Consider the following 26,887-nt stretch of genomic DNA (forward strand, 5'->3'; position numbering starts at 1 on the left):
CGCAAGTCCACCAGGGACGCTGCCACCCTGAGGACCCTGCAACATCGGTTTAATCTGCCAGTGCACTGACTGCTGTGCGACGTGTCCACAAGGTGGAATTCTATGCTGCACATGTTGGCCAGGCTCTATGAGCAGTGTAGAGCAATAGTGGAATACCAACTCCAACATGGGCGGCGTAGTGGTAGTCAGCCTCCCCAATTCTTTACCGAGGAGTGGGCCTGCATGGCAGACATCTGCCAGGTCCTCGGAAACTTTGAGGAGTCTACCCAGATGGTGAGCGGCGATGCTGCAATCATTAGCGTTACCATCCCGCTGCTATGCCTGCTGAGAAGTTTGCTGCAAGGCATAAAGGCCGACGCTTTGCGGTTGGAACAGGAGAAGGGGGATGACAGTATGTCGCTTGATAGCCAGACCACCCTCATGTCTATATCTCAGCGCGTTTTGGAGGAGGAGGAGGAGGGGGAGGAGGGGGAAGAGACAGCTGGGCACTCTGCAGAGGGTACCCATGCTGCTTGCCTCTCATCTGTTCAGCGTGTATGGGCTGTGGAGGAGGAGGATCCTGAAAGTCATCTTCCTAGCGAGGACAGCCATGTCTTGCATACTGGTACCCTGTGTGAGGGATTAGCGTTTAGGATCAGTAGCAACCTGGGCATAAGCAGTCAGAGACAGTGACACTTGCGATAAAGTCTTTAGTCCAGGCTTTGCCTGGGTTTATTTCCAAGCAAAACAAAAGCAAAATACAGGCCTTAACATCAGGCAAACATAACGTAAATCCTGCTCGTCCGAGCACTTACTAAACGTGTAGCGTCCCTGTCTACGTACTGGTAAACAAATGGCTCCTGCACACAGCCAGCCAGGACTCTCAGACCTGCAGAGGTCTCAGCTCTCTCTAGGCCCAGGCTTTATATGGCCTGGTACCAGCCCCACCTGGTACGTGGGAGTGACCATCCCACCCTTCACTTTGGTCACTCCAGGAAAAGCCGGCCCGGATTATGTGGCTTGGAGCCACTTACATACTACAACGTGTTAGTGGCTTAATGCTACTAACACTATACAGCCGGCTTCCTCCACCGAGCCCAGGCTGCTCGGTGGCACGTATCTGCCCAAGCGCTCCCCAAGGCAGCATAGGAGAGCATCCTAGGCGACACATACCTGCCCTCCAGCACCTTGCCGGTCACCGTCTCACATACCCTCCCCCTCTGTTCGAGCCTGTGGGGTCGGACACCTTTCGCCGTCATGCAATGCGTCCTTGATAAGGCATCAGCATTGCCCTGTAGCTCTCCGGCCCTGTGCTCTACCGAAAAGCTAAAATTTTGAAGGGTCAGGAACCATCTAGTGACTCTGGCATTTCTTTCTTTTGCCTGTGACATCCAGGTTAAGGAGGAGTGGTCTGTGATCAGCCTGAAGTGCCGACCTAGCAGGTAGTATTTTAGGGATTCCAGAGCCCACTTGATGGCTAGGCACTCCCGCTCAACGATACTGTAATTTTTTTCCGGTGGCGTGAGCTTCCTGCTCAGATATATCACGGGATGTTCCTCTCCCTCTACTTCTTGGGACAGAACTGCTCCCAGTCCCACATCGGATGCGTCTGTTTGGACAATAAATTCTCTTTTGAAATTGGGTGTGACTAACACTGGATGTCTACAGAGGGCCCGTTTTAATTCTTGGAACGCCTTTTCTGCGTCAGGGTTCCACTTGACCATGACTGACTTACTGTTCTTGGTCAAGTCTGTTAGGGGCGCTGCTATGCTAGCAAAGTTTTGCACGAACCGCCTATAGTACCCTACAATGCCTAAAAAGGCTCTCACCTGCTTTTTAGTTGTGGGTTGTGGCCAGTTCTGAACGGCTTCAACTTTATTGACCTGGGGTTTTATAATACCCCTACCTATTATATACTTCAGGTATCGTGCTTCTTCAAGACCCAGGGCGCACTTCTTTGGGTTTGCTGTGAGCCCTGCTTTTCTAAGGGAGTTCAGTACTGCCTGTACCTTGGGTAGATGGCTGTCCCAGTCTTCGCTAAAGATGATTATATCATCTAAATATGCTGACGCATATTGACGATGGGGTTTGAGTATGATATCCATCAATCTTTGGAAGGTTGCTGGGGCTCCATGCAAACCGAAGGGTAGGCAGATGTACTGAAACAACCCTTCTGGTGTGGCAAACGCAGTCTTTTCTTTCGCGCTCTCTGTAAGGGGAACCTGCCAGTAGCCTTTAGTAAGGTCGAGAGTGGAAAAGTACCTGGCATGACCCAGTCTCTCAATTAACTCGTCCACTCTCGGCATTGGGTATGCGTCAAATTTTGACACGTCATTTAGCTTCCGGAAGTTGTTACAGAAGCGCAGAGAGCCATCAGGTTTTGGTATCAGCTCGATAGGGCTGGACCATTCGCTTTTCGACTCCTCAATTACTCCAAGGTCTAGCATTTTCTTGACCTCCTCTGAGATGGCTCGTCTGCGGGCTTCTGGAACCCTGTACGGTTTCAACTGAACCTTTACCCCTGGTTCAGTTATAATGTCGTGTTTTATGACACCAGTACGCCCTGGTATATCAGAGAACACATCTGAATTACGTTGTATAAATTCCCTCGACTCTTGTTGTTGGGATTTGGACAGGGACCCTGATACACACACCTCTGGGACCCCACCATGGGGGGTGCTCACTGCAGTCAGGGCTTCTCTGTCCTTCCATGGCTTAATTAGGTTTACATGGTACAACTGTTCTGGTTTACGCCTACCTGGCTGGTATACCTTATAATTTACCTCTCCGACTTTCTCAATTATTTCATAGGGCCCTTGCCATTTTGCTAGGAATTTACTTTCTAGGGTGGGCACCAACACTAGTACCCGATCCCCAGGGTTGAAGGTTCTCACCTTGGCGGACCTGTTATATACCCGGCTTTGGGCTTCTTGAGCCTGCTGTAAATGTTCTCTAACAATGGGCATGACCGCCGCAATTCGATCTTGCATGAGGGAGATGTGTTCAATAACACTCCTGTAGGGGGTGGACTCGTGCTCCCAGGTCTCCTTAGCTACATCAAGGAGCCCTCGGGGATGTCTACCATAAACTAATTCAAAGGGAGAGAACCCAGTGGAGGATTGTGGGACTTCACGGATTGAGAACATTAAATATGGCAGCAGACAGTCCCAGTCCTTCCCATGCTTATTGACTACCTTTTTTAGCATGCTTTTTAGGGTCTTATTAAATCTCTCAACCAGACCATCCATCTGTGGGTGGTACACAGACGTCCATAAGTGCTTAATATTCAGCAGCTTACACAATTCCTTCATGACCTTTGACATAAAGGGGGTTCCTTGGTCCGTCAGGATCTCTTTTGGTATGCCCGTGCAGGAGAACATGTGAAGTAGTTTCTTTGCAATACCCTTGGATGACGTATTGCGTAAAGGAACGGCTTCGGGGTAACGGGTGGCATAGTCTACAACCACTAATATATGTTGGTGACCCCGGGCAGACTTTACCAACGGCCCAACTAGGTCCATAGCGATCCGCTCAAACGGCACCTCTATGATGGGCAAGGGCACTAAGGGGCTCCGGTAATGGGGCATAGGAGCTGTTATTTGACACTCTGGGCACGACTAACAGTAACGTTTTACATCACCATGTACCCCCGGCCAGAAAAACCGCTGAAGGATGCGTTCCCTAGTCTTTTCGCTCCCGAGATGACCTCCCAGCACATGCTTGTGCGCCAGGTCTAAGACCATCCTACGATAAGACTGAGGTACCACCAGCTGTTCCACAACCTCCCCACGGACCTTGTCAACCTGATACAACAATTCTTGATTGACTGCCAGGTGTGGAAACACAGTATCAGCCCCTGGGAATTGAGGCTCCCCATTTAGTACTTTAACATTTTCCCTCGCCTTTACTAAGGTGGGGTCTCGGAGCTGCTCAGTTCCGAAATTGGCACGTGAAGCCTCTAAGTCAGGCATAGCAACCACTTCATCCTGTACCTCTGTCTCACCCGCTAGTACTGTTAAGGGAAAGTTATCCCCATTCTCTTGGGTCACCCCTACTGCTGGAACCGTACCCTCAGGGTCAAACGGTTCTGGACACACATCATACACATTTGCATTATCATGAACCTTATTTGCAGACGACCCTCGGTGTCGCCACAAGTCCCAAAATAGGGGAAAGTCTCTCCCGAGGATCACGGTGTGCATTAAGGATTTTACGACGCCCACCTCATGGGTGGCAAGTCCACACGGAGTCTCAAGTCTTACAAGGGCAATAGGATATTCCTTGGTGTCCCCATGCACACACACCACTCCCATGCGACGGCCGGTGACAGTTGTGGGATCGACCAGGCTGGAGTGCACCAGCGTAACCAAGCTCCCTGAGTCCAGTAGAGCTGTCACCGCAAAGTCATTCACCTTTAGGTGACATAATGGTCGATCAGTCTCTGACACAGTCTCTGCAGAACATACTGGCCGTGCGAACATCGACCTCCGCCGGGCAGAGTCACAGTCCATGGGTTCCACGGTAAGTGGACGGTTGGCGGCAATATGCCCGGGCTCACAACAGCGCCAACATAGTATGGGGCCCCGGTCCCCTTGGGGTTCTACCCGGGACCGGACTGTCCAGTTGGGACTCCTCTTCTGTCCCAACCGATCCCCCTCTGAGCCGCCTCCCTTTGGGACACTTTTGACACCCCTTACATACGGAACAGTCTTACCAGGAGCTCCGGCCGACTTGCTGTTCCCGGGGTTGGAACGTCGAGGAGGCACGGCTTGCAGTAAGTCCTCCGTGGCTTTAAACCTCTCGACGAGGCTCACGAGTTGGTCCACATCCTGGGGACCCCCTTGTCCCACCCAGCGCTGAATTGCGGGGGGCAACGAGCGGATGCACTTGTCCAGAACCACTTTTTGTACGATCTCTGCTGGGGTCGACTCCTCCGGTTGCAGCCACTTTCTCACCAGGTGGAACAGGTCATACATCTGAGAGTGAGCTGGCAGGTGGTCAGCAAAAGTCCAGTTGTGCACCCGCCGGGCCCGCACATGGGTATTCACGCCCAAGCATGCCAGGATCTCACCCTTGAGTTTATTATAATCCTTGGCATCCTGCTCGCCAAGGTCAAAATAGGCCTTTTGGGGTTCTCCCGTCAGGAAAGGCGCTACTACCTCAGCCCACTGAGGCGCCGGTAACTTCTCCCTCTCGGCCACTCTCTCAAAGACCGCGAGATAGGCCTCGATGTCATCGGTGGGTGTCATCTTTTGTAAGGCCGCCTGTACCGCGGTACGGGTGGTGGGGAGCGAACCAGATGTCCTCTGCACACTTTGCGCCACCGCCAGGACTTGCTCTTGCAGCTGCTGGTTAGCTCGTTGTTGCTCCTGTGAGGCTAAACGGTTGGCTTCCACCAGGAGAGCATTAGTTTCGGCCTGAGCTCTCATGGCCTCCTCATGGACCCTTTGCTGGGTCGCCATCATTTGTTGCTGCTGAGCAAACGTTTGCTGTTGCTGCACGTTCATTTGTTGCTGCTGAGCAAAAGTTTGTTGTTGCTGCATGTTCATTTGCACCAGCTGCTTTATCAGTTCTTCCATCTTGGCAGTGTCTGATTGCTGCGCCATTGCAGCTTTCACCCAGGACATGGGGGTCACAGCACTCTCTCGTCAATCTCTGTTGGGCGGTTGCCCTTAGCAACGGTTCTCCAGCTGCTGCAGCAAAATGTCCATTAATTGGTGTATGTCTCTTTAAGACCGCTGCCCGCATCCAAACACCATATGTGAGGGATTAGCGTTTAGGATCGGTAGCAACCTCGGCATAAGCAGTCAGAGACAGTGACACTTGCGATAAAGTCTTTAGTCCAGGCTTTGCCTGGGTTTATTTCCAAGCAAAACAAAAGCAAAATACAGGCCTTAACATCAGGCAAACATAACGTAAATCCTGCTCGTCCGAGCACTTACTAAACGTGTAGCGTCCCTGTCTACGTACTGGTAAACAAATGGCTCCTGCACACAGCCAGCCAGGACTCTCAGACCTGCAGAGGTCTCAGCTCTCTCTAGGCCCTGTAGGCCCAGGCTTTATATGGCCTGGTACCAGCCCCACCTGGTACGTGGGAGTGACCATCCCACCCTTCACTTTGGTCACTCCAGGAAAAGCCGGCCCGGATTATGTGGCTTGGAGCCACTTACATACTACAACGTGTTAGTGGCTTAATGCTACTAACACTATACTACCGGCTTCCTCCACCGAGCCCAGGCTGCTCGGTGGCACGTATCTGCCCAAGCGCTCCCCAAGGCAGCATAGGAGAGCATCCTAGGCGACACATACCTGCCCTCCAGCACCTTGCCGGTCACCGTCTCACACCTGGCACACATGGCTGACTTCATGTTAGGCTGCCTTTCTCGTGACCCTCACGTTAGACGCATTCTGGCCAACACGGATTACTGGGTGTACACCCTTATTGACCCACCGTACAAGGAGAACCTTTCCACTCTCATTCCCGAAGAGGAAAGGGGTACGAAGTTATGCAATACCACAGGGTCCTGGGAGAAAAAGTGATGCTAAACTTCCTATCTGACAGCGCTAGCAGCAGAAGGCGCAGTTCCGAGGGCCAAGTAGCAGGGGAGTCGTGGAGATCAGGCAGCATGTTCAGCGCAGGCAGGGGAAAACTCTTCAAGGCCTTTGCCAGCTTTATGGCTCCCCAGCAAGACTGCGTCACCACTCCCAGTCAAGGCTGAGTCGGAGGGAGCACTGTAAAAAGATGGTGAAGGAGTACGTAGCAGATCGTATCACCGTCCTTCGTGATGCCTCAGCTCTATACAACTATTGGGTGTCAAAGCTGGACATGTGGCATGAACTTGCGCTGTATGCCCTGGAGGTGCTGGCTTGCTCTGCCGCTAGCGTCTTGTCAGAGAGGGTGTTTAGTGCGGCTGGGGGAATCATCACGGATAAGCGTACCCGCCGGTCACCTGCCAGTGCCGACATGCTTACACTCATAAAGATGAACAAAGCTTGGATATTGAAACTTTAACATGAACCATTTTTTTTTAAACAGGGCTGCCTCCAGGCTCTGTTACAAATTACGCAACAGCAAGCTGCATCTTTCAAAAAATATTTATGGGTTTCACCTGCCCTCTTGGTTGAGCAATTTTTCAGGTGTACATTTGTACTGCTGGTACACTAATTTTTCTGGCCTTCACCTATACTCTTATCCAACTAATTTTTCTGGCCTTCGCCTACACTCATGGTACCCCAATGTTTCAGGGGTTGGCCTATACTCTTGATACAGAAATTTTACTGGCATCTGCCTGCCTATACTTCTGCCACAATAATGTTACAGGGGTCTGCCTATACTTCAGCAACTGAAATGTTACTGGGGTCTGCCTATACTTCTGCCACAGAAATGCTACAGGGGTCTGCCTATACTTCTGCTACAGAAATGTTACAGGGGTCTGCCAATACTGCTGCCATATAAATGTTACAGGGGTCTGCCTATACTTCTGCCACAGAAATGTTACAGGGGTCTGCCTATACTTCTGCCACATAAATGTTACAGGGGTCTGCCTATACTTCTGCTACAGAAATGTTACAGGGGTCTGCCTATACTTCTGCTACATAAATGGTACAGGGGTCTGCGTTTACTTCTTCTTCAAAAATGTTACTGGGGTCTGCCTATACTTCTGCTACGTAAATGTTACAGGGGTCTGCCTATACTTCTGCTTCATAAATGTTACAGGGGTCTGCCTATACTGCTACTACATAAATGTTACAGGGGTCTGCGTACACTTCTGCTACAAAAATGTTACTGGGGTCTGCCTATACTTCTGCTACGTAAATGTTACAGGGGTCTGCCTATACTGCTACTACATAAATGTTACAGGGGTCGGCGTACACTTCTGCTACAAAAATGTTACTGGAGTCTGCCTATACTTCTGCTACGTAAATGTTACAGGGGTCTGCCTATACTTCTGCTACATAAATGTTACAGGGGTCTGCCTATACTGCTGCTACATAAATGTTACAGGGGTCTGCGTATACTTCTGCTACAAAAATGTTACTGGGGTCTGCCTATACTTCTGCTACGTAAATGTTACAGGGGTCTGCCTATACTTCTGCTACGTAAATGTTACAGGGGTCTGCCTATACTTCTGCTACATAAATGTTACAGGGGTCTGCCTATATGCTACTACATAAATGTTACAGGGGTCTGCGTACACTTCTGCTACAAAAATGTTACTGGGGTCTGCCTATACTTCTGCTACGTAAATGTTACAGGGGTCTGCCTATACTTCTGCTACATAAATGTTACAGGGGTCTGCCTATACTGCTGCTACATAAATGTTACAGGGGTCTGCGTATACTTCTGCTACAAAAATGTTACTGGGGTCTGTCTATACTTCTGCCACGTAAATGTTACAGGGGTCTGCCTATACTTCTACTAGAGAAATGGTACTGGGGTCTGCCTAAACTGCTGCTACAGAAATGGTACTGGAGTCTGCCTATACCGCTGCTACAAAAATGTTACAGGGGTCTGCCTATACTGCTGCTACAGGGGTCTGCCTATACTGCTGTTACATAAATGTTACAGGGGTCTGCGTATACTTCTGCTACAAAAATGTTACTGGGGTCTGCCTATACTTCTGCCACGTTAATGTTACAGGGGTCTGCCTATACTTCTGCTACAGAAATGTTACAGGGGTCTGCCTATACGTCTGCTACAAAAATGTTACTGGAGTCTGCCTATACTTCTACTAGAGAAATGGTACTGGGGTCTGCCTATACTGCTGCTACATAAATGCTACAGGGGTCTGCCTATACTGCTGCTACAGAAATGTTACAGGGGTCTGCCTATACTTCTGCTACAGAAATGTTACAGGGATCTGCCTATACTTCTGCTACAGAAATGTTACAGGGATCTGCCTATACTGCTGCCATATAAATGTTACAGGGGTCTGCCTATACTTCTGCCACAGAAATGTTACTGGCGTCTGCCTATACTTCTGCCACGTAAATGTTACAGGGGTCTGCCTATACTTCTGCTACAGAAATGTTACAGGGATCTGCCTATACTGCTGCTACATAAATGCTACAGGGGTCTGCCTATACTTCTGCAATAGAAATGTTACTGGGGTCTGCTTATACCTTTGCTACAGGAATATTACAGGGGTCTGTGTATACTATGGGTGCAGTAAGTCTTCCCATCGTGGTGCTCTACCTATCTGGCCCAAAAACACTGGCTGACTAGGGCATGGATTGTGGCCCGAGGCCAATATTTATTTTCTCTTTCGTTACCACAGCTATCCGGGGCACTGCATTGGGACAAACAAGATGAGCGATACTGCACTAATGAGACGTTCACAGCTGCGCTACTACATAAATGTTACAGGGGTCTGCGTACACTTCTGCTACAAAAATGTTACTGGGGTCTGCCTATACTTCTGCTACGTAAATGTTACAGGGGTCTGCCTATACTTCTGCTACATAAATGTTACAGGGGTCTGCCTATACTGCTGCTACATAAATGTTACAGGGGTCTGCGTATACTTCTGCTACAAAAATGTTACTGGGGTCTGTCTATACTTCTGCCACGTAAATGTTACAGGGGTCTGCCTATACTTCTACTACAGAAATGTTACTGGGGTCTGCCTATACTTCTACTAGAGAAATGGTACTGGGGTCTGCCTATACTGCTGCTACAAAAATGTTACTGGGGTCTGCCTATACTGCTGCTACAGGGGTCTGCCTATACTTCTGCTACAGAAATGTTACAGGGGTCTGCCTATACGTCTGCTACAGAAATTTTACAGGGGTCTGCCTATACTGCTGTTACATAAATGTTACAGGGGTCTGCGTATACTTCTGCTACAAAAATGTTACTGGGGTCTGCCTATACTTCTGCCACGTTAATGTTACAGGGGTCTGCCTATACTTCTGCTACAGAAATGTTACAGGGGTCTGCCTATACGTCTGCTACAAAAATGTTACTGGAGTCTGCCTATACTTCTACTAGAGAAATGGTACTGGGGTCTGCCTATACTGCTGCTACATAAATGCTACAGGGGTCTGCCTATACTGCTGCTACAGAAATGTTACAGGGGTCTGCCTATACTTCTGCTACAGAAATGTTACAGGGATCTGCCTATACTTCTGCTACAGAAATGTTACAGGGATCTGCCTATACTGCTGCCATATAAATGTTACAGGGGTCTGCCTATAGTTCTGCCACAGAAATGTTACTGGGGTCTGCCTATACTTCTGCCACGTAAATGTTACAGGGGTCTGCCTATACTACTGCTACAGAAATGTTACAGGGATCTGCCTATACTGCTGCTACATAAATGCTACAGGGGTCTGCCTATACTTCTGCAATAGAAATGTTACTGGGGTCTGCTTATACCTTTGCTACAGGAATATTACAGGGGTCTGTGTATACTATGGGTGCAGTAAGTCTTCCCATCGCGGTGCTCTACCTATCTGGCCCAAAAACACTGGCTGACTAGGGCATGGATTGTGGCCCGAGGCCAATATTTATTTTCTCTTTCGTTACCACAGCTATCCGGGGCACTGCATTGGGACAAACAAGATGAGCGATACTGCACTAATGAGACGTTCACAGCTGCACTAGCATCGGAGTCCGCTCTATGCCCGTGATTGCTGAGGGTTTGTGCAGAGGCCTATGTCCTCGGCGCAGTGAAAGTCTGCCATGTTTGGGCACTCTGATTTCTTTATGTGTACTGTCTTTAAATTCCTTGGACCCACCCATGCTGTGGGTGCACACAGACTTCCCATAGCTGTGTTTTACCTGTCTGGCACAAAGACACTGACTGACTTGGTTATGGTGCAGAGTGCAGATGGCTTTCCCCTTGCATTGTGGATGAGGTATCCTACACCCAAACAGAATGAGTAGTGTGTGGACACATGGATTCCTCATTGCTATGTCACTTGCAGCACATTCGGCCACACAAGGTGTTTGCTGGGACCAAGCCTGACCAAGGGCCCGCTCACATACTTCCCACACAGGCTACAGCGGGTCCTGGTCATGGTTTCTTGTCCTTGTAAGGCCACCTCCTCCTCCTGCTTGCGGTCAGGGGATCAGCACTGGGCATCATGTATTTTCTCTTGCGTTACCACAGCTATCCGGGGCCACTGCTTTGGGACAAACAAGAGGAGCGATACAGCGCTATTGAGACGTTCACAGCTGCACTAGCATTGGAGTTCACTCTATGCCCGCGATTCCTGAGGGTTTGTGCAGAGGCCTATGTCCTCGGCGCAGTGAAAGTCTGCCATGTTTGGGCACTCTGATTTCTTTATGTGTACTGTCTTTGGGGTCCTTGGACCCACCCATGCTGTGGGTGCACACAGACTTCCCATTGCGGTCTTTTACCTGCCTGGCACAAAAAAAAAAAACACTGACTGACTAGGGCATGGATTGTGGGCCGAGGCCAACATGTATTTTCTCTTGTGTTACCACAGTTATCTGAGAAGCTTGTTTGGGACAAACAAGAGGAGCGATACAGCGCTAATGAGACGTTCACAGCTGTGCTAGCATCGGAGTCTGCTTTTTGCCCGCGATTGCTGAGGGTTTGTGCAGAGGCCTATGTCCTCGGCGCAATGAAAGTCTGCCATGTTTGGGCACTCTGATTTCTTTATGTGTACTGTCTTTGGGTTCCTTGGACCCACCCATGCTGTGGGTGCACACAGACTTCCCATTGCGGTGTTTTAGCTGCCTGGCACTAAAAAAACCACTGACTGACTAGGGCATGGATTGTGGGCCGAGGCCAACATGTATTTTCTCTCGCGTTACCACAGCTATCCGGGGCACTGCTTTGGGACAAACAAGAGGAGCGATACAGCGCTAATGAGATGTTCACAGCTGCACTAGCATCGGAGTCCGCTCTATGCCCGCGATTCCTGAGGGTTTGTGCAGAGACCTATGTCCTCGGTGCAGTGAAAGTCTGCCATGTTTGGGCACTCTGATTTCTTTATGTGTACTGTCTTTGAGTTTCTTGGACACACCCATGCTGTGGGTGCACACAGACTTCCCATAGCGGTGTTTTACCTGTCTGGCACAAAGACACTGACTGACTTGGGTAGGGTGCAGAGTGCAGATGGCTTTCCCCTGGTGTTGTCGATGAGGTATCCGACACCCAAACACAATGAGTAGTGTGTGGATACATGGATTCCCCATTGCTATGTCACTCACAGCACCTTGGGCCACACAAGGTGTTTGCTGGGACCGAGCCGGACCCAGGGCCCGCTCACATACTTCCCACACCGAGTATTGCTGCATTGTGGAGATGTGTAGAAGTGCTGGGCTGGCACCTGAATCCCCTTTATGCCCACGTTTGTGGCTTGTGACATTTTTGCGACGGAGGTGGCATGGGATTGGAATGATGATCGTATGTCAATTTATCATCGATTCTCAACAGCATTGTGGGCTATCGCCCACCCCTTTCGAAGGGGGTCACTGTCTGGCCCTGCCAATCCTCTGCAGTGTGTGCCTCCGGTTCCTCCTCATTGCAGACACACTGAGAAATAGACATGAGGGTGGTGTAGCTATGAAGCTAATGTGTGGCATGAGGGCAGCTGAAGGCTGCACAGGGAAACTTTTGTGTGCGCTGTGGATGCAGGGTCGTGCGGGGGGTTGGGCAGCATGTAACCCAGGAGAAGAAACAGCGGTGTGACCCACAGGCAGTGATTGTCCTTGGTTGCAGGTAGTGTGGTGCTTAGCTAAGATGTGCCTTGCTAATGAGGGTTTGTCCGAAGTAAAAATTGTTAGGGGGAGGGGCAGACTCTAGCCCCTATTGTGGCTTAATAGTGAGACCTGGGAGCCTGAGATGCAGTCCTGCGTGCTGCCCCTTCCCTTCCCTATCCGTTTCTGTGGTGTTTCCATGACTTTTGAATGTTTTCCAGAGTTTCACAAGTGAAGACCTATGCGGAGCATCGGTCATATACAAAAATGCTCGAGTCGCCCATTGACTTCAATGGGGTTCGTTACTCGAAACGAGCTCTCGAGCATCGCTGAAAGTTCGACTCGAGCAACGAGCACCCGAGCATTTTTGTCCTCGCTCATCTCTATTATTGACTGCTTGGTAACAATTCACTTCAGCTGGGAAAAGGACTAAACATTAAAATAAAAGATGCCATTTTAAAAAAGTATGTACTCCTATGGTCCTTTTACTGTTGGACAAATGATGCCCTGCAGCTCGTTCCAGTGAAGTTCCTGTGCCGTACACAGGAGAGAGTATGGTTGGCATCACTCACAGCGTGGCCGGCATGGAGGAGGAGCGTCCGTGAGCGTTCTCCCCCATCTGCCTCCATTCACTGTAAGCAAACAGTCATTCAAAAGTGAAGAGTGCTGTTTACACCAAACCAGTGGCATAGAAAGGGGGTGCGGCAGGTGCGACCCACCCCACGTGCTATCAGTGAGGGGGATGATAGCAGAGGCAGAAGGGAGTAGCGGGTAATGAGAGTAGTCAGCAGGGCTTACACGGAGGAGAGGGGCTAACTGAGTGAACTCATGGCCTGCTCATAGTGCTGGGAGGGGGCGATACCGCCCACAAGACGAGCATGCTGCAGCTCTGCTTTCTTTACGCATGTATGTATCTGTCTGTCTTTCTCGCGTCTGGCTCACATCTGTCCCGCACCCACTATAAGTCAGGCTCGGCTCTCTGACTTAGCCATCTTGTCACTTGAAATAAAGTAGCGAAAGGAAATGATCTTGATGATGCGATTTCAAGTAAATCAGAAAATTACACTTGCCACTATAAGTATCTTTTTTCCCTTCTTTTAATAATATCCAAATTGGGTAAGTTGGGGGTGACAAAAATTCTCCGCACCGGGTACCACCTGACCTTGCTATGCCACTGTACTGAACGGCGCGTTGTTCAATTTTTTGCATGCATAAACTGATTAATTGTCTTTCAGTTCCTGCATTAGTTTACATGAGACTATCGTTCAGAGTCCTGCGGGAGTGTGTGATTCTGAACGAATTGTCCTGTGTAAAAGGGTCAATAGTCATTGCTAATGTTAGGACTGAAAAAAATCAGACTGCTTAAGGAGTTATAGTAGTGTGTGCTTTAATTTTACAATACTCCATAAGGGCAAAGTTAGACGGGCGTTTGTTAGCTGCGCATTTTTTTGTACAGAACACAAACGCATAAAAATTCATGTGACCCAAGCGGGCGTCATGCCGAAAAAACTCACTTGGCTGCGTTTATGCGCACATAAACTATGCTGCACCCTATCCTCTTCTGCCGCTGTGACGGCGGCAGCAGGGGATTCCTCTTATGTGAAACCCCTGGATGCTGTCATATCCAGGGGTTTCACCTTATGGTCAATGGGGCCGGCAGCGGCGCCCCCATTCACATGCAGAGAAGATCACGATCTTCGATTCAATGAATGGCTGAGTACTGCTGTTGATTGGCTGAGCACAGGGACCAATCACAGGCAATGCTCAGTTATCATTCAATGGTTGAGTGCTGCCTCTGATTGGTCACAGTGCTCAGCCAATCAGAGGGAGCCCTTTCAGCAGGTGGAGATTTCAGAGCAGTTCAGGAGAAGAAACAGCTGGACGCTCCTGAGCCCTGGCAGCTGCAGAGGTGAGTATATATTTTTTTAATTTTTTACACATTTTAGGGAGGATTTTCAGGGAAGGGCTTATATTTAAAGCCCTTCCCCAAAAATCACTGCAGGGCTTGCTGGCAGCCCATTGCTTTCAATGGAGCCGGCTGTAGCGCCGTCTCCATTGAATTCAATGGGATAGCATTCACAGTGTTCAGTGACAAGGGCACTCCCCGCGGAGATGAAGAAATCCTCGGCCACAGCTGTCACAGCTGTGGCAAAGGATCACGATCTTCTCTGTATGTCAATGGGGCCGCCGCTGCTGTCACTGGCCCTGTTAACCACAAGGTGAAACTGCTGGATCTGATAACATCCAAGGTTGCACATCCAAAATATAAGGAATGCCAAAGGTATTTGCGTTTTCAAATCGCTGCTCTATACTTACTGCTGCACATTTTTGTGCGCAGGAAAAAAAATCGGGGCATGTGACCGCTGCCATTGAAAAGCATTGCTTCTAATAGATGCTAATCACAAACGCAGGTAACGAGCAGAAAAAAAACACCCATCTAATTGAGCCCTAAAAATAAGCAACAATCGAAAAGTGAGCGAAAACTCTTCTATGGCTTACGTGTAAATGGGCCTTTACTGACAATACTGCCTGCCAATTAACCCCTTAATGACATCACTTATTTTAGCAATAAGGACGCAACAATTTTTGGGGGGATTCTAATCTCCGCTTCAATTTCTCCATCAACATGGCCATATGAGGGTTTGTTTTCTTGCATGTTGAATTGTAGTTTTTCATTGGTACCATTTTTAGGGTACATATATTGTATTGTAAGGCTTCTAGTTATATTTTTTTCTGGAGGGCAGAGAGTAAACACTAGTTCTGTCATTGTGGTTTTTATTTCTTTTTTACAATGTTAATCATACAACATAAATTATCCTTTTTTTCCTGCAGGTCGATATGATTATGATGATACTGAAATCATTAATTTTTTTTTGTTTTTTTGTACTTTTGCACAATTAAAACCCCTTTTGGAATATTTTTTCTTGCATCGCTGCATTCAAACTTTTTGAATAACTAACTTTAAAATTTTTCCATGGATAGAGTTCTGTGATGGCTTGTATTTTGTGTGATGAGCGATAGTTATTGGTAACATACTGCAGTACACACAGCTCTTTTGAGCACTTCTATTGCTTTTTTTTGGAAGCAAGGGGTATGTCCTCAAAAAGGATTTTTTCTGTTACTAGGGAGCTCAACCCTTTCCAATCCAATTTGTATCCCGGTTTTCCTAGGGGGCTTACTGTTTTTCTGCTGTTATACAATGGCGCTATATGCTGGCTAAAGCCAGTACTGCATGAGGGGACACGTTGGATAGGCTCCGACAGCAGAGAGGCTGGCAATATACAGTAAGAGAACTCCGACAGATGTCTTCCAACATCTGAGCTGTACAGCCTTAAATCGTAATGTCTTCAGAGGTCAGACAGTGGATTGGAACGAGTTAAATGAGAAAAGCTATGGTAATACATTGTAAAAGTACTTCTGTACTGCAATAATTATCGCTTGCAATAGTGATGGCAAAATCACAAAGGTGGAAGAAAAAATGTACAAAGACATAACCCACAGAATAGGAAGCCAAATGTGCATTCCCTGATACGTTGCAGAACAGGCTCAATCGCTATGTTCCTTGATAGCATGCAGAGGGCCAGATTGCAATGGGACAGCAATTGTTCAGTGCAGATTAAAATGCAGCCACACACATCAAACCAAATTGGGGGAGGGGTGACTGCAGACAAAATAGTCTGCACACGTGTACCGATACCAAAGATGTCAGCCATAGATAAGTGCGTCACACTATACCAGATTACAACCCATACTGGCAAAGCAGTGGATTGCCCTGTATTACCACAGTGTGCCACACCGGCATGACACCCCAGGCAGCCTCAGCATGTGGCACACTGTGGTAATACAGAGTAATCCACTGCTTTGCCAGTATGAGTTGTAATTCAGTATAGTGTGGTGCACTGGATTCGGAATCCACAGCATATCTGCAGAATCACATTGCGAGATTCAACCCTTGAAGTACAAGAGTTGAATATCGCAGCTGTTCCGTAAGTGAAAACGCAACCAAGTCTGTACTGATTGGGTGCTGATTTGGCCACCGTGGAATTCCGCCATGTGAGAAGGTGTCCTAAAACATTGTCGCCACAACTGTTTGTGTGTTATTAGTTTTTGTTATCCATGTCACAGTTTTAGACAATCAGACCCCTTCTTATTAGTAATCGGTGCAAAAATCCAGGCCATTCCAGAGGGTTCACTTTTTCTTACAACTCTATAGAAAATTAAAGCATGATGTATGTGGATTCCTGAATACACATCAATATGAAATACATGAAAACAAAAAAGGAATTTTTTATTATCTACAGTGCCAACTGACTTCTCAGTGTGTTCAGCAAACACTTCAACTTTTTCATCTTGACATGACTTATAGAACTTGGCACCATACCCTGTATATTTTATGTGAGTTTGAACTATTTCTCTAGAGCAGAAAATTTAAGTCCAGGGAAGTTTTACTGTGCTGCTTGAGAACTCAAAGCTCTATAGAAGCAAAAATAATGCTGTTAGATATTCTGTCAGTGAGGTCCTTCCAAGATGTATTTTGGGGAGCATACACGCAAGTAGAAGAGGCAAACCAAATAGTGAGAAACTGATTAAAGTCATGTAAAATCATGGCTGGATGGCAAACCTCCCCAGTTTGTAAGTTTAGGGTGGCACAGCAGAGTAGCTATTGTAAGATGGTGCAGACATAGTTCATTTGGGCATACTTGAGGCACTAAGCATACTGTACAGTTAAGTCTCCTTTTAGAGTAGACAAGGCAATTTCTCACATGCAGCTGCGAAGCACAGTCTCTTATAACATTACAATTACAGTTCATTTGCAAATATTGCCAACTTCGTTGATTAGAGGTGTCCCAAATATAAACATTTCTGATGCTTCTCTGCCAAATCCAGTAGAACCTCCTTAAGACTTGCAATATGGTGTTGGGGACTACCTCACAACCCCTTTATTCTTTGCTGTAGCACAGGATCACACACTTCAGTTGCTTACTCGTCTGCAATGGAGTGTGCCAAGTTTTCTTCTTCTAGCATACTAGGCTGAGAGCATACGCCCCAACTATTTTTAGGGCTTATAAAGTTGCCCCTTTTATCTAGTCTCTTCCGACATGCCCATGGCAGGTACATGGTGTATGAACACATACATTCTCACTCTGTTATAAACCAATCGCCATGAATTTCCCCAACATTTATGGCATATGGGGTAGGACTTCCCCAGCACCATGTTGATTGGGCATGGCCAAATTCAATGCTTCTCCTAACCTACAAAGCCTTACAAGCAGAATCATTTAAACATTGACTACTTAAGGACCCCCTCTGTAAATATACATCCAGATTTGTTTGCCATTTTGTAGAAATTTGTTTACATCCCTTCTGCTGCTGATTGTGTCCTCCATAGTAATCCCAACACTCAGAACCCAATCCTACTAACGATCTTTGCTCCAGGTGACAGCATTTGGAACTCATTGGTTCAGGTCCTAATCGTGTGATCTTTATGACAACCAAATTCGGAACTCACAGAAAATGTGGTGTAAAAACAAATTTTACTAGGCTCTGTATTATAAAAATACTATCTCTCCGTCCTGTCAGAGTAAGATCGGAGTAGGGAGAGTCAAAATAATTAATTTTAACACCTTAGACCCTTAGATTAGTGGGCTAATGGCCTGCTTTCTTAGATGGCACTGCTCTCTCCCGCACACAGTCCCATTGGCTGGTTGGTGAAGTGATGACAGACCAACTGTTACCATGCAGGGTGGCGCTGGGTCCCGCGGCCGGCGTTGGGCGCTCCGATGTTGGCTCCGGCATCCCGGAGCTCTGCTGTCGGGGCTCTCCCGGCGGCATGGAGCAGCCAGCGTGCAGCGGCGTGGGCGTGTCCGCCCGTAGGGTGCCGCCCGCTCTCCTCCACCTTCCATATGCAACAGTGGGAGAGTCTGCACCTCCCACTCTCCGCCCCTGGGCAGAGGCTTTAAGTTAAAAGGCTGGCAGTGACCTGAGCTCACTGCCAGTTATTGGTTCTGCTAGCCTCTAGTCAGGTCTGTCTCAGTCTGCTCTAGTTGCTCGTCAGTATCCTGTCAGTTTGCCTGTGAGCTCCATCTCCAGCCTTACTCTGCTTAGTAAGTTTTGTTGGTCTGTTCCACCTGCCTCTTCTGTCGGCACTCTGTCCCCTGTTAGTAGTTCCATCTAGGTAGTCGCCAGGTCCCTAGCCAGCGCAGGGACCGCCGCCCAGTTGTCCGCCTGGGGTTAGCCAGGGCCGAGGCAAGTAGGCAGGGACAGTGGGGTGCGGGAAGATCAGGGCACCCCACCTGGCGCTCGGGGGGCAGAGTGCCGTAACATAATAACTGGCCCTTAAAACCTGTTTGTCATGGAGGCGATCAGTTCCCTCACGAACCAGCTGCAGGCCCTGGTGCCTGTGATCCAGGATTTATCCGCCCGCATGGTGGCCCAGGAGCAGCGGGGGGTGTCGCAGAGGTCGGACGCCTCAACCAGCCCCGAACCCAAGTGCCCTCTTCCCGAGGTGTTTTCTGGGGAGAGGAACAAGTTTTTTGTTTTCCGACAGGCGTGTCGCCTGTTTTTTCGGATGCGTCCCCGTTCTTCCGGGTCGGAGGCTCAGAGGGTCGGGCTGATAATGTCCCTGCTGCGGGGCTCTGCCCAGACATGGGCCTTTTCCATCCCCGAGGGTTCCTCCTGCCTGCAGTCTGTGGACTCCTTTTTTCAGGAACTCGGGGGTATCTTCGACGAACCGGACCGAGCGGGGTTGGCGGTTTCGCGGTTGTTGGCGCTGCGCCAGGGGTCGTCTTGTGTGGAGGACTATTGCTCCAACTTCAGACGCTATGCGGGGGATACGACATGGAACGATAGCGCGCTGAAAGACATTTTTCTACAGGGCCTCTCGGACGCAGTTAAAGACCTGTTAATTTCCCATCCCGTTCCCGGGTCCTTAAGGGAGGCTATGGAGCTAGCGGTGAGGGCAGATAGAAGGCTCAGGTCTAGGAGGCAGGACAGGCAGACCCATAGAGTCAGAGAAGTCGGTTGCCCTGGTCCCTCTTCCTCCTTACCAGTCCCTGTCCCCGAGCCAATGGAGGTGGATCCGCTGGACCCCGAAGAGCGACGCCGGATCCGTTTGTTGCATCGTCTCTGCCTCTACTGCGGGAAAGCTGGACATCGGGTGATAACCTGCCCACTGAGGTCTCAACGCTCGCAGCCGGAACCGGCAGAAAACTCTGAGTCCTAGGCGATTGCAGGGAGGATCGCCTAGGACTTCAGGTACTTCCTAAACTTTTGGTACCGTGTCAGGTTAGATTCCGGGACTTTTCCCGATCAGGGCGGGCGTTTATTGATTCTGGAGCAGCCGCCAACTTGATAAGTCTGTGTTTTGTCCGTTCTCTGATGGCGGAATTTGTGGCGCTGAAGACGCCAATTCATTTTACCAGTATTGATGCTACCCCCCTCTCTACAGGCCTGGTACGATGGAGGACCCCATCATTACAGTTCACGGTGGGGATCCTCCACTCGGAAGAACTGTCTTTCCTGGTTATGGAAAAAATGTTGGTTGATGTGGTGCTTGGTATGCCCTGGTTGGCACTGCACAATCCCCAATTTGATTGGTCCACCCGGGAATTGACTCATTGGGGATCATCCTGTTATAATCACCTGTCTACCATAGCTGTGTGCTCCACAGATACGGTGCTCATTCCGGAGTATTTGTCAGACTTTCAGGATGTATTCTCCAAAAAACTGTCTAAGGCTCTGCCTCCTCATAGGGAGTGGGACTGTGGTATTGATCTGATTCCCGACAGTCCCATCCCTAAGGGAGCCATTTTCAATTTGTCAGGCCGTGAGCATGAAGCCCTCAAGTCCTATGTCTCGGAGGCTCTGGCCAACCGACATATCCGGCCGTCCAGGTCCCCTGCCGGGGCAGGTCTTTTCTTTGTAGAGAAGAAGGACGGGACACTAAGGCCTTGTGTGGATTATCGGGCCTTGAATAAAATCACTGTGAAGAACCAATGCTCCTTGCCCCTAATTCCTGACTTGTTGAATCAGGTGGTGGGGGCCCACTGGTTCTCCAAACTGGACTTGCGGGGGGCTTACAATTTAATTCGCATTAGAGAGGGAGATGAATGGAAGACGGCGTTCAACACCCCATTAGGACATTTTGAATGTCTGGTCATGCCTTTTGGACTTTGTAATGCCCCCGCTGTGTTTCAGGGTTTTATGAACGCGGTCTTCCATGACTTCCTGGGGGTATTTCTGGTCATCTATCTTGACGACATTCTGGTGTACTCGCCTGACTGGGACTCACATGTGCAGCACCTGAGGTTGGTCCTGACCCGTTTGCGCGAGTATCAACTTTTTGTCAAGTTAGAGAAATGTACATTTGGTTCTAAACAAGTATCCTTCCTTGGCTATGTAATCTCACCCACGGAGATTCAGATGGAGTCTGATAAAGTAGCAGCAATCTCCCAATGGGTCAGACCAGACAACCTCAAGGCTCTCCAGCGGTTCTTAGGTTTTGCAAATTTTTACCGCAAATTCATTAGGAATTATTCAGTTATTGCTCAACCTCTGACCGACCTGACTAAGAAGGGGGCCGACTTGGGTAAGTGGTCGCCTGCAGCCCTTGAGGCCTTTAGCCATCTAAAAAAGGCATTCACGACTGCCCCGGTGCTAATACAGCCGGACGCACTACTACCCTTTTTTATTGAGGTAGACGCGTCTGAAGTGGGGACAGGAGCAGTATTGTCGCAGGAAGTCAGTGGGAGGTCTGGGTATAGCCCATGTGCGTTCTTTTCGCGGAAGTTCAATTCCGCAGAGCGCAACTACGACTTGGGTAACCGCGAATTATTGGCTATCAAATGGGCTCTGGAAGAGTGGCGACACCATCTTGAGGGTGCTAGACACCCAATTACCGTATATACTGATCACAAGAATCTGCTATATCTCGCCAATGCGAAAAGACTCACAGCTCGTCAAGCCAGGTGGGCGTTGTTCTTCGCCAGGTTTAATTTCGTCGTGACATATATCCCAGGAGAGAAGAACGTGAAGGCGGACGCCCTGTCACGGAGTTTCGGGGTACCGGATAGTGAGACCATGACTCCCGAGAACATCTTAGCCCCCGGCAAGGAGGTGGCAGCTGTGGAGTCTAACTTCGTCCCTCAACTACAGGATGCTCAGCAGGACGCTCCTTCGGGGGTGCCGGAGGGCAGATGGTTTGTGCCAGAGACCCTACGCCCTAGAGTCATGGATGAGTCTCACTCGTCGGTTCTCGACGGGCATCCAGGGTTCCAGGGGACCCTGGAGCTTTGTTCCAGACACTTCTGGTGGCGAGGCATGTCTCAGGAGATCCGCAACTTTGTGAGGGGTTGCTCGGTCTGTGCTCGCAATAAGAGTCGGCGGCGTCCTCCGGAGGGTCCCCTGAGACCGCTACCGGTTCCTTCCAGTCCATGGCCGCACCTATCAGTAGATTTCATCACTGACCTATCAGAATCCCAGAAGTGCACCACTATCTTAGTGGTGGTCGACCAGTTCTCAAAGATTGCACATTTTGTGGCGTTAAAAAAGCTACCCTCGGCAAAAGAGTTCGCCATGAAATAATTCGCCTACATGGGGTTCCCCAAAATATTGTATCTGATCGCGGGGTTCAGTTTGTGTCGCAGTTTTGGCGTGCCTTCTGCAGAAACCTGGGAACGTCGCTTTCCTTCTCTTCAGCGTTCCACCCGCAGACTAATGGTCAGACTGAGCGGAAGAACCAAGATTTAGTGCAATATTTACGGTTGTTTGCTAGCGAAAAGGCTCATCAGTGGGCAGAGTTCCTGCCGTTGGCAGAGTTTGCACTAAACAACCGCCTTTGTTCTTCCACTGGGGTGTCTCCATTTTTTTGTGTATACGGTCAGCATCCTCGCTTTCTTACAGCAGTCCCTACTCCGTCGGTCTGTCCTGCAGCTGATGTCGCCCCAGATACGCTTCGGGGGGTATGGAAAGAGGTACAGAGAAACTTGGAGGCAGCGGGGGCCCGTATGCAGTTGCATAGTGGGAAGAGTCTGTCTGTGTCTGAACCTTACAGGGTGGGACAGAAGGTATACCTGTCTTCTAAAAATCTCAAATTGCGGGTCCCGTCCTTGAAGCTGGCGCCACGTTACGTGGGGCCCGTTTGCCATCACACGTGTGGTGAACCCACTCGCCTACGAGCTGGGGTTGCCAGCCACATGGAGGTTTCACAGGGTATTCCATAAGTCGCTATTGAAACCTTTTGTCCCTTCGGTAACTGGCTCACTGCCAGTTATTGGTTCTGCTAGCCTCTAGTCAGGTCTGTCTCAGTCTGCTCTAGTTGCTCGTCAGTATCCTGTCAGTTTGCCTGTGAGCTCCATCTCCAGCCTTACTCTGCTTAGTAAGTTTTGTTGGTCTGTTCCACCTGCCTCTTCTGTCGGCACTCTGTCCCCTGTTAGTAGTTCCATCTAGGTAGTCGCCAGGTCCCTAGCCAGCGCAGGGACCGCCGCCCAGTTGTCCGCCTGGGGTTAGCCAGGGCCGAGGCAAGTAGGCAGGGACAGTGGGGTGCGGGAAGATCAGGGCACCCCACCTGGCGCTCGGGGGTTAGAGTGCCGTAACACTAACCCTGTACTGTGATAGCGAAGGAAAATATAATTGACTTGTCCGCAAAACTGCTGGAGAGTACACTCAAAAGACACTAAAATGGAGGCTTTGTTCTTGTAGTATTATATTTGCAGTAAATGCACGCTGCAGTAGGAGTCCGGATCCAACAACTGACCAACCTCCACTTGGAGCTACCAATGGTCTAACTAACCTATCCTGTATATTACGGCTCCTTCTATAGGCCAACATGGGTGGTCGAGCAAGTTCAGGAATATCATCACAGCAACTAGTAATCAGTGACCAGTGTTTATAAATGATGTTTTTAACTCTACCACTCCAGGGTCCGTAAGTTGAAACCAACGGCACTCTGGGTGTTTTAGGAACATGTACTCTATTAATTAGAAGTTCATCTCTAGTCAACTCTCTCCTAAAACGCCCAGAGTGCCGTTTGTTTCAGCTTACGGACCCTGGAGTGGTAGAGTTAAAAACATCATTTATAAATCTCTTACCAGATTCTAATCTCGCGGGACTCGGATTCTCCCGCACATGCACCGTAAGCAATGCCAGACGCTGCAGTCTCCGGTAGCCATGGACGAGTGTTACACGTGTTGATAAGGTATTAGTTGTCTATCAGCTGTTATATGTTTGATTTTAATTTGGCTGCTATATATAGGCGGTGTAGTCTGTATGCCAGATATGCTTGACAAAGGTCTTACCATAGATCGAAACGTTGCAGCTTCTTTTACAATGGAGGAATAAAAGCTTTGGTTTTATTTGCTACCACTTATGCTGCTGCGGACCTTGTTTGTTTTTGCTTGTTGACTAGATGGTGTGATTCAAAAAGTTGAACTCACCGTTTCTGCAGTAGATACTGTAGAAATGCAGCTGTTCTTTTTCCTTGAAGCTTGGGGTGGACGGCTGTAGACCGATCCTTTAAGTGAAGAGTTAAAAGTGCCTGTAGACATACTGTCTTTTCTTGGTAGTTTAATGAGGAACCGAAGACATGGCACAGTCTTGTGAATAGTTTCTCTAGAAAGAAATGACCTGTAATTATTAGACTGAAGAAATACAATTTTAATCATAATGGCAAAATCACAAACTATATGTAACAATTAGACTACAAATACATTTAAGCACAAATTGTTGCCAAGATGGGAATGCTGTGATAATGAAAACGTTTTATAACTTCTGAGTTGCGGAAACAGTGTAGCTTGCTGTGCTATGCTATTACTGTAACTCCTATTCACGTCTAAGGGAGTTAATGAAACATCATAGAACTGCCAGTTCAACGGTTTCCATAATTGTGGCCTGGTCGCTGTGGAGGGTATCTGGGACAGTCAGTTTTGATTGAAAAGCTCATTGCAGTTCAACAGTTACTGCGTGTTCTGCAGTGTAGCTGGGAAAAGCCAATTCTGAATAGTGTAGATCTGGTTAGATTTTGCCTAGTCTAGTTTTGAAAAATTTTGGTTTTAAAACAAGACCAGGAACAGCACTCTCGCTGCAATCTAACTGGAGGTACGCAAGGTTGAAGTCAGAGCTGCATATACTTGCAGCTCTGACTTCAGCCTGAGTACAGGAGGAGAACGGAGCAATGGAAGATAAGCAGGCAGCGTGCAGGGAGACAGGACAGAAATGGATCCTTCTCCTGTAACTGTGTAACTTTAAATCATCCTGGGGAAGGTAATAGGAACTTTGGTTCATCTTATTACACCATCTTACTGGTCAATACTTGCTCCCTTTCACATACAGGGTTTTTTTTATTTTTTTCTTCAAAAAAAGGAGCGAGAAGATGAGCACTTCCTCATCGAATCACTTCCCTGCTCCATTTAACACTAAGATGCTGCAGTCAATGCTGACCAATGCATTTACTCTGTGGTTTTATGCAGAAAATAAAAAAGCTTTCCCCTTGCTCGATTTTTTTTGAGTAATAAAATGGACAAAATAAAACTGTAAATCTGTACAAATACATCCGTATCAACTAAAAAATGTAATTTATCCAGCAATGTAATCATCATAAAAGCTAACTAAAAAATTCCAAAGTAGCCTTTTCTGTTCACCTCAATTCCCTGAGGGTGGCTTCACACGAGTGTGTTTTTGTGCGTGCATACGTACGCACAAAAACACGCGTCTATTGCATCCAATGCATTCCCTATGGTGTGTTCACATGTCCATGTTTTACAGGCGTGCGCCTGTAAAGATAGGACATGCGTGCACCATAGGGAATGCACGCATTGTCTTCAATGGAGCCGCGGCTGCTGCCGGCGGCTCCATTGAAGGCAATGGTCTGCCGGCACCCTTTAATTGTTTTTCAGGGAAGAGCTTTAAATATAAGCTCTTCCCTGAAAAACAACTATTTTAGTGTAAAAAAGAAAATCAATAAAAATATACTTATATAAAATATAAATATAGAGGATCCAGCTGCCAGCACCCTGGAAATGTTTTTCAGGGAAGGGCTTTAAAGATAAGCCCTTCCCTGAAAAACCAGGCAAAGTAGTGTTAAAAATAATAAAAACCACATACTCTCCTATCTTCAGCTGCCGGGGCTCAGCCGCATCCTCTCTGCGCCATCCCCAGCTCTGCAATGCAGTTCTTTCAGCAGACGGGGAATTAAAATCCCCATATGCTGAAAGAGCTGCTTGTGATTAGCTGAGGCGCACAGCCAATTACAGGCAGCTCTCGCTGAATGAATGACAGGTGAGAGCTGCCTGTGATTGGTTGAGAGGGGACGAAGAAAACATCTTCCGCATGTGGCAGATGTGTTCATCCCCGCAGGGGACACGGCAGCGGCAGACAGGTAAGTATATATATATTTTTTTTTACACTAAAATTGTTGTTTTTAGGGAAGAGCTTATATTTAAAGCTCTTCCCTGAAAAACAATTAAGGGGTGCTGGCAGACCATTGCCTTCAATGAAGCCGCCGGCAGCAGCCGCAGCTCCATTGAAAGCAATGCGGGCACCTGCATTCACACGTGTTTATGTATGTATGTAGTATGTGGGTGCGCACTTTTGTGTGCATCTATGTACGGCACATGTACACGCTTGTATTAAGCCACCCTAAAACAGGAAAGAAAAGTAATAATCATATATTACTCCCAAATAATACAAATGAGAACTCTAAGTCATACAAAAAAGCCTTCATAAGCTGTCAGTGGAAATATAAAAAAAAAAAAACTGGTCTTAAAATGTGGTGACACAAGAAAATCCTTTTGTAAAAAGTTTTTATTTTTCAAAAGCAATAAAGCCTATATTTGGTATTGTCATATTTATAACAACCCATATAACAAAATTAACATTATTTACCAGATGATGAACACTGTAAAGTGCATCCCACAGACAGTGAAAACAAAAAAACTGTTAAATTGCTGTTTATTTCCATCCCTCCCCCGAATTGATGAAAGTTTTAAGTACATATAATGTATCAAATTGGTTTCTATAAAAACTAGAACTCCTCTCACAAAACACAAGGTCTTATATGTGTGTCATCTTACACAAATATCTACAGAGAAGAGTATTTTTTTGATGCTGAGACAATCAAAGTGTAGAAACATAAGGCTCCAGGTAAGAGTCATGATAATAGACTTTGTGGAGACTTCTGTGCGAGTCCAAGCATCTTTGTATTATGTTCCAAGCACCAAAAAGTAGGTTATAATGTACAAA

The 26,887-nt window shown here is 48.0% G+C and overlaps 1 protein-coding gene across 1 annotated transcript in view; it reads right to left on the reverse strand.

The window, feature by feature from the left end:
• LOC136573557 (melanopsin-B-like) overlaps nucleotides 1-26,887 on the reverse strand; it is a 95,535-nt gene that overhangs the window by 19,039 nt on the left and 49,609 nt on the right. Inside the window, exon 8 of the mRNA XM_066574827.1 lies at nucleotides 24,085-24,259. Within this exon, the coding sequence (XP_066430924.1) occupies nucleotides 24,085-24,259 (175 nt within the window). The remainder of the gene's footprint in view (nucleotides 1-24,084; nucleotides 24,260-26,887) is intronic.

The sequence above is a fragment of the Eleutherodactylus coqui genome, chromosome 7 (assembly GCF_035609145.1).
Source record: "Eleutherodactylus coqui strain aEleCoq1 chromosome 7, aEleCoq1.hap1, whole genome shotgun sequence".
In the NCBI taxonomy this organism is placed as follows: Eukaryota; Metazoa; Chordata; class Amphibia; order Anura; family Eleutherodactylidae; genus Eleutherodactylus; species Eleutherodactylus coqui.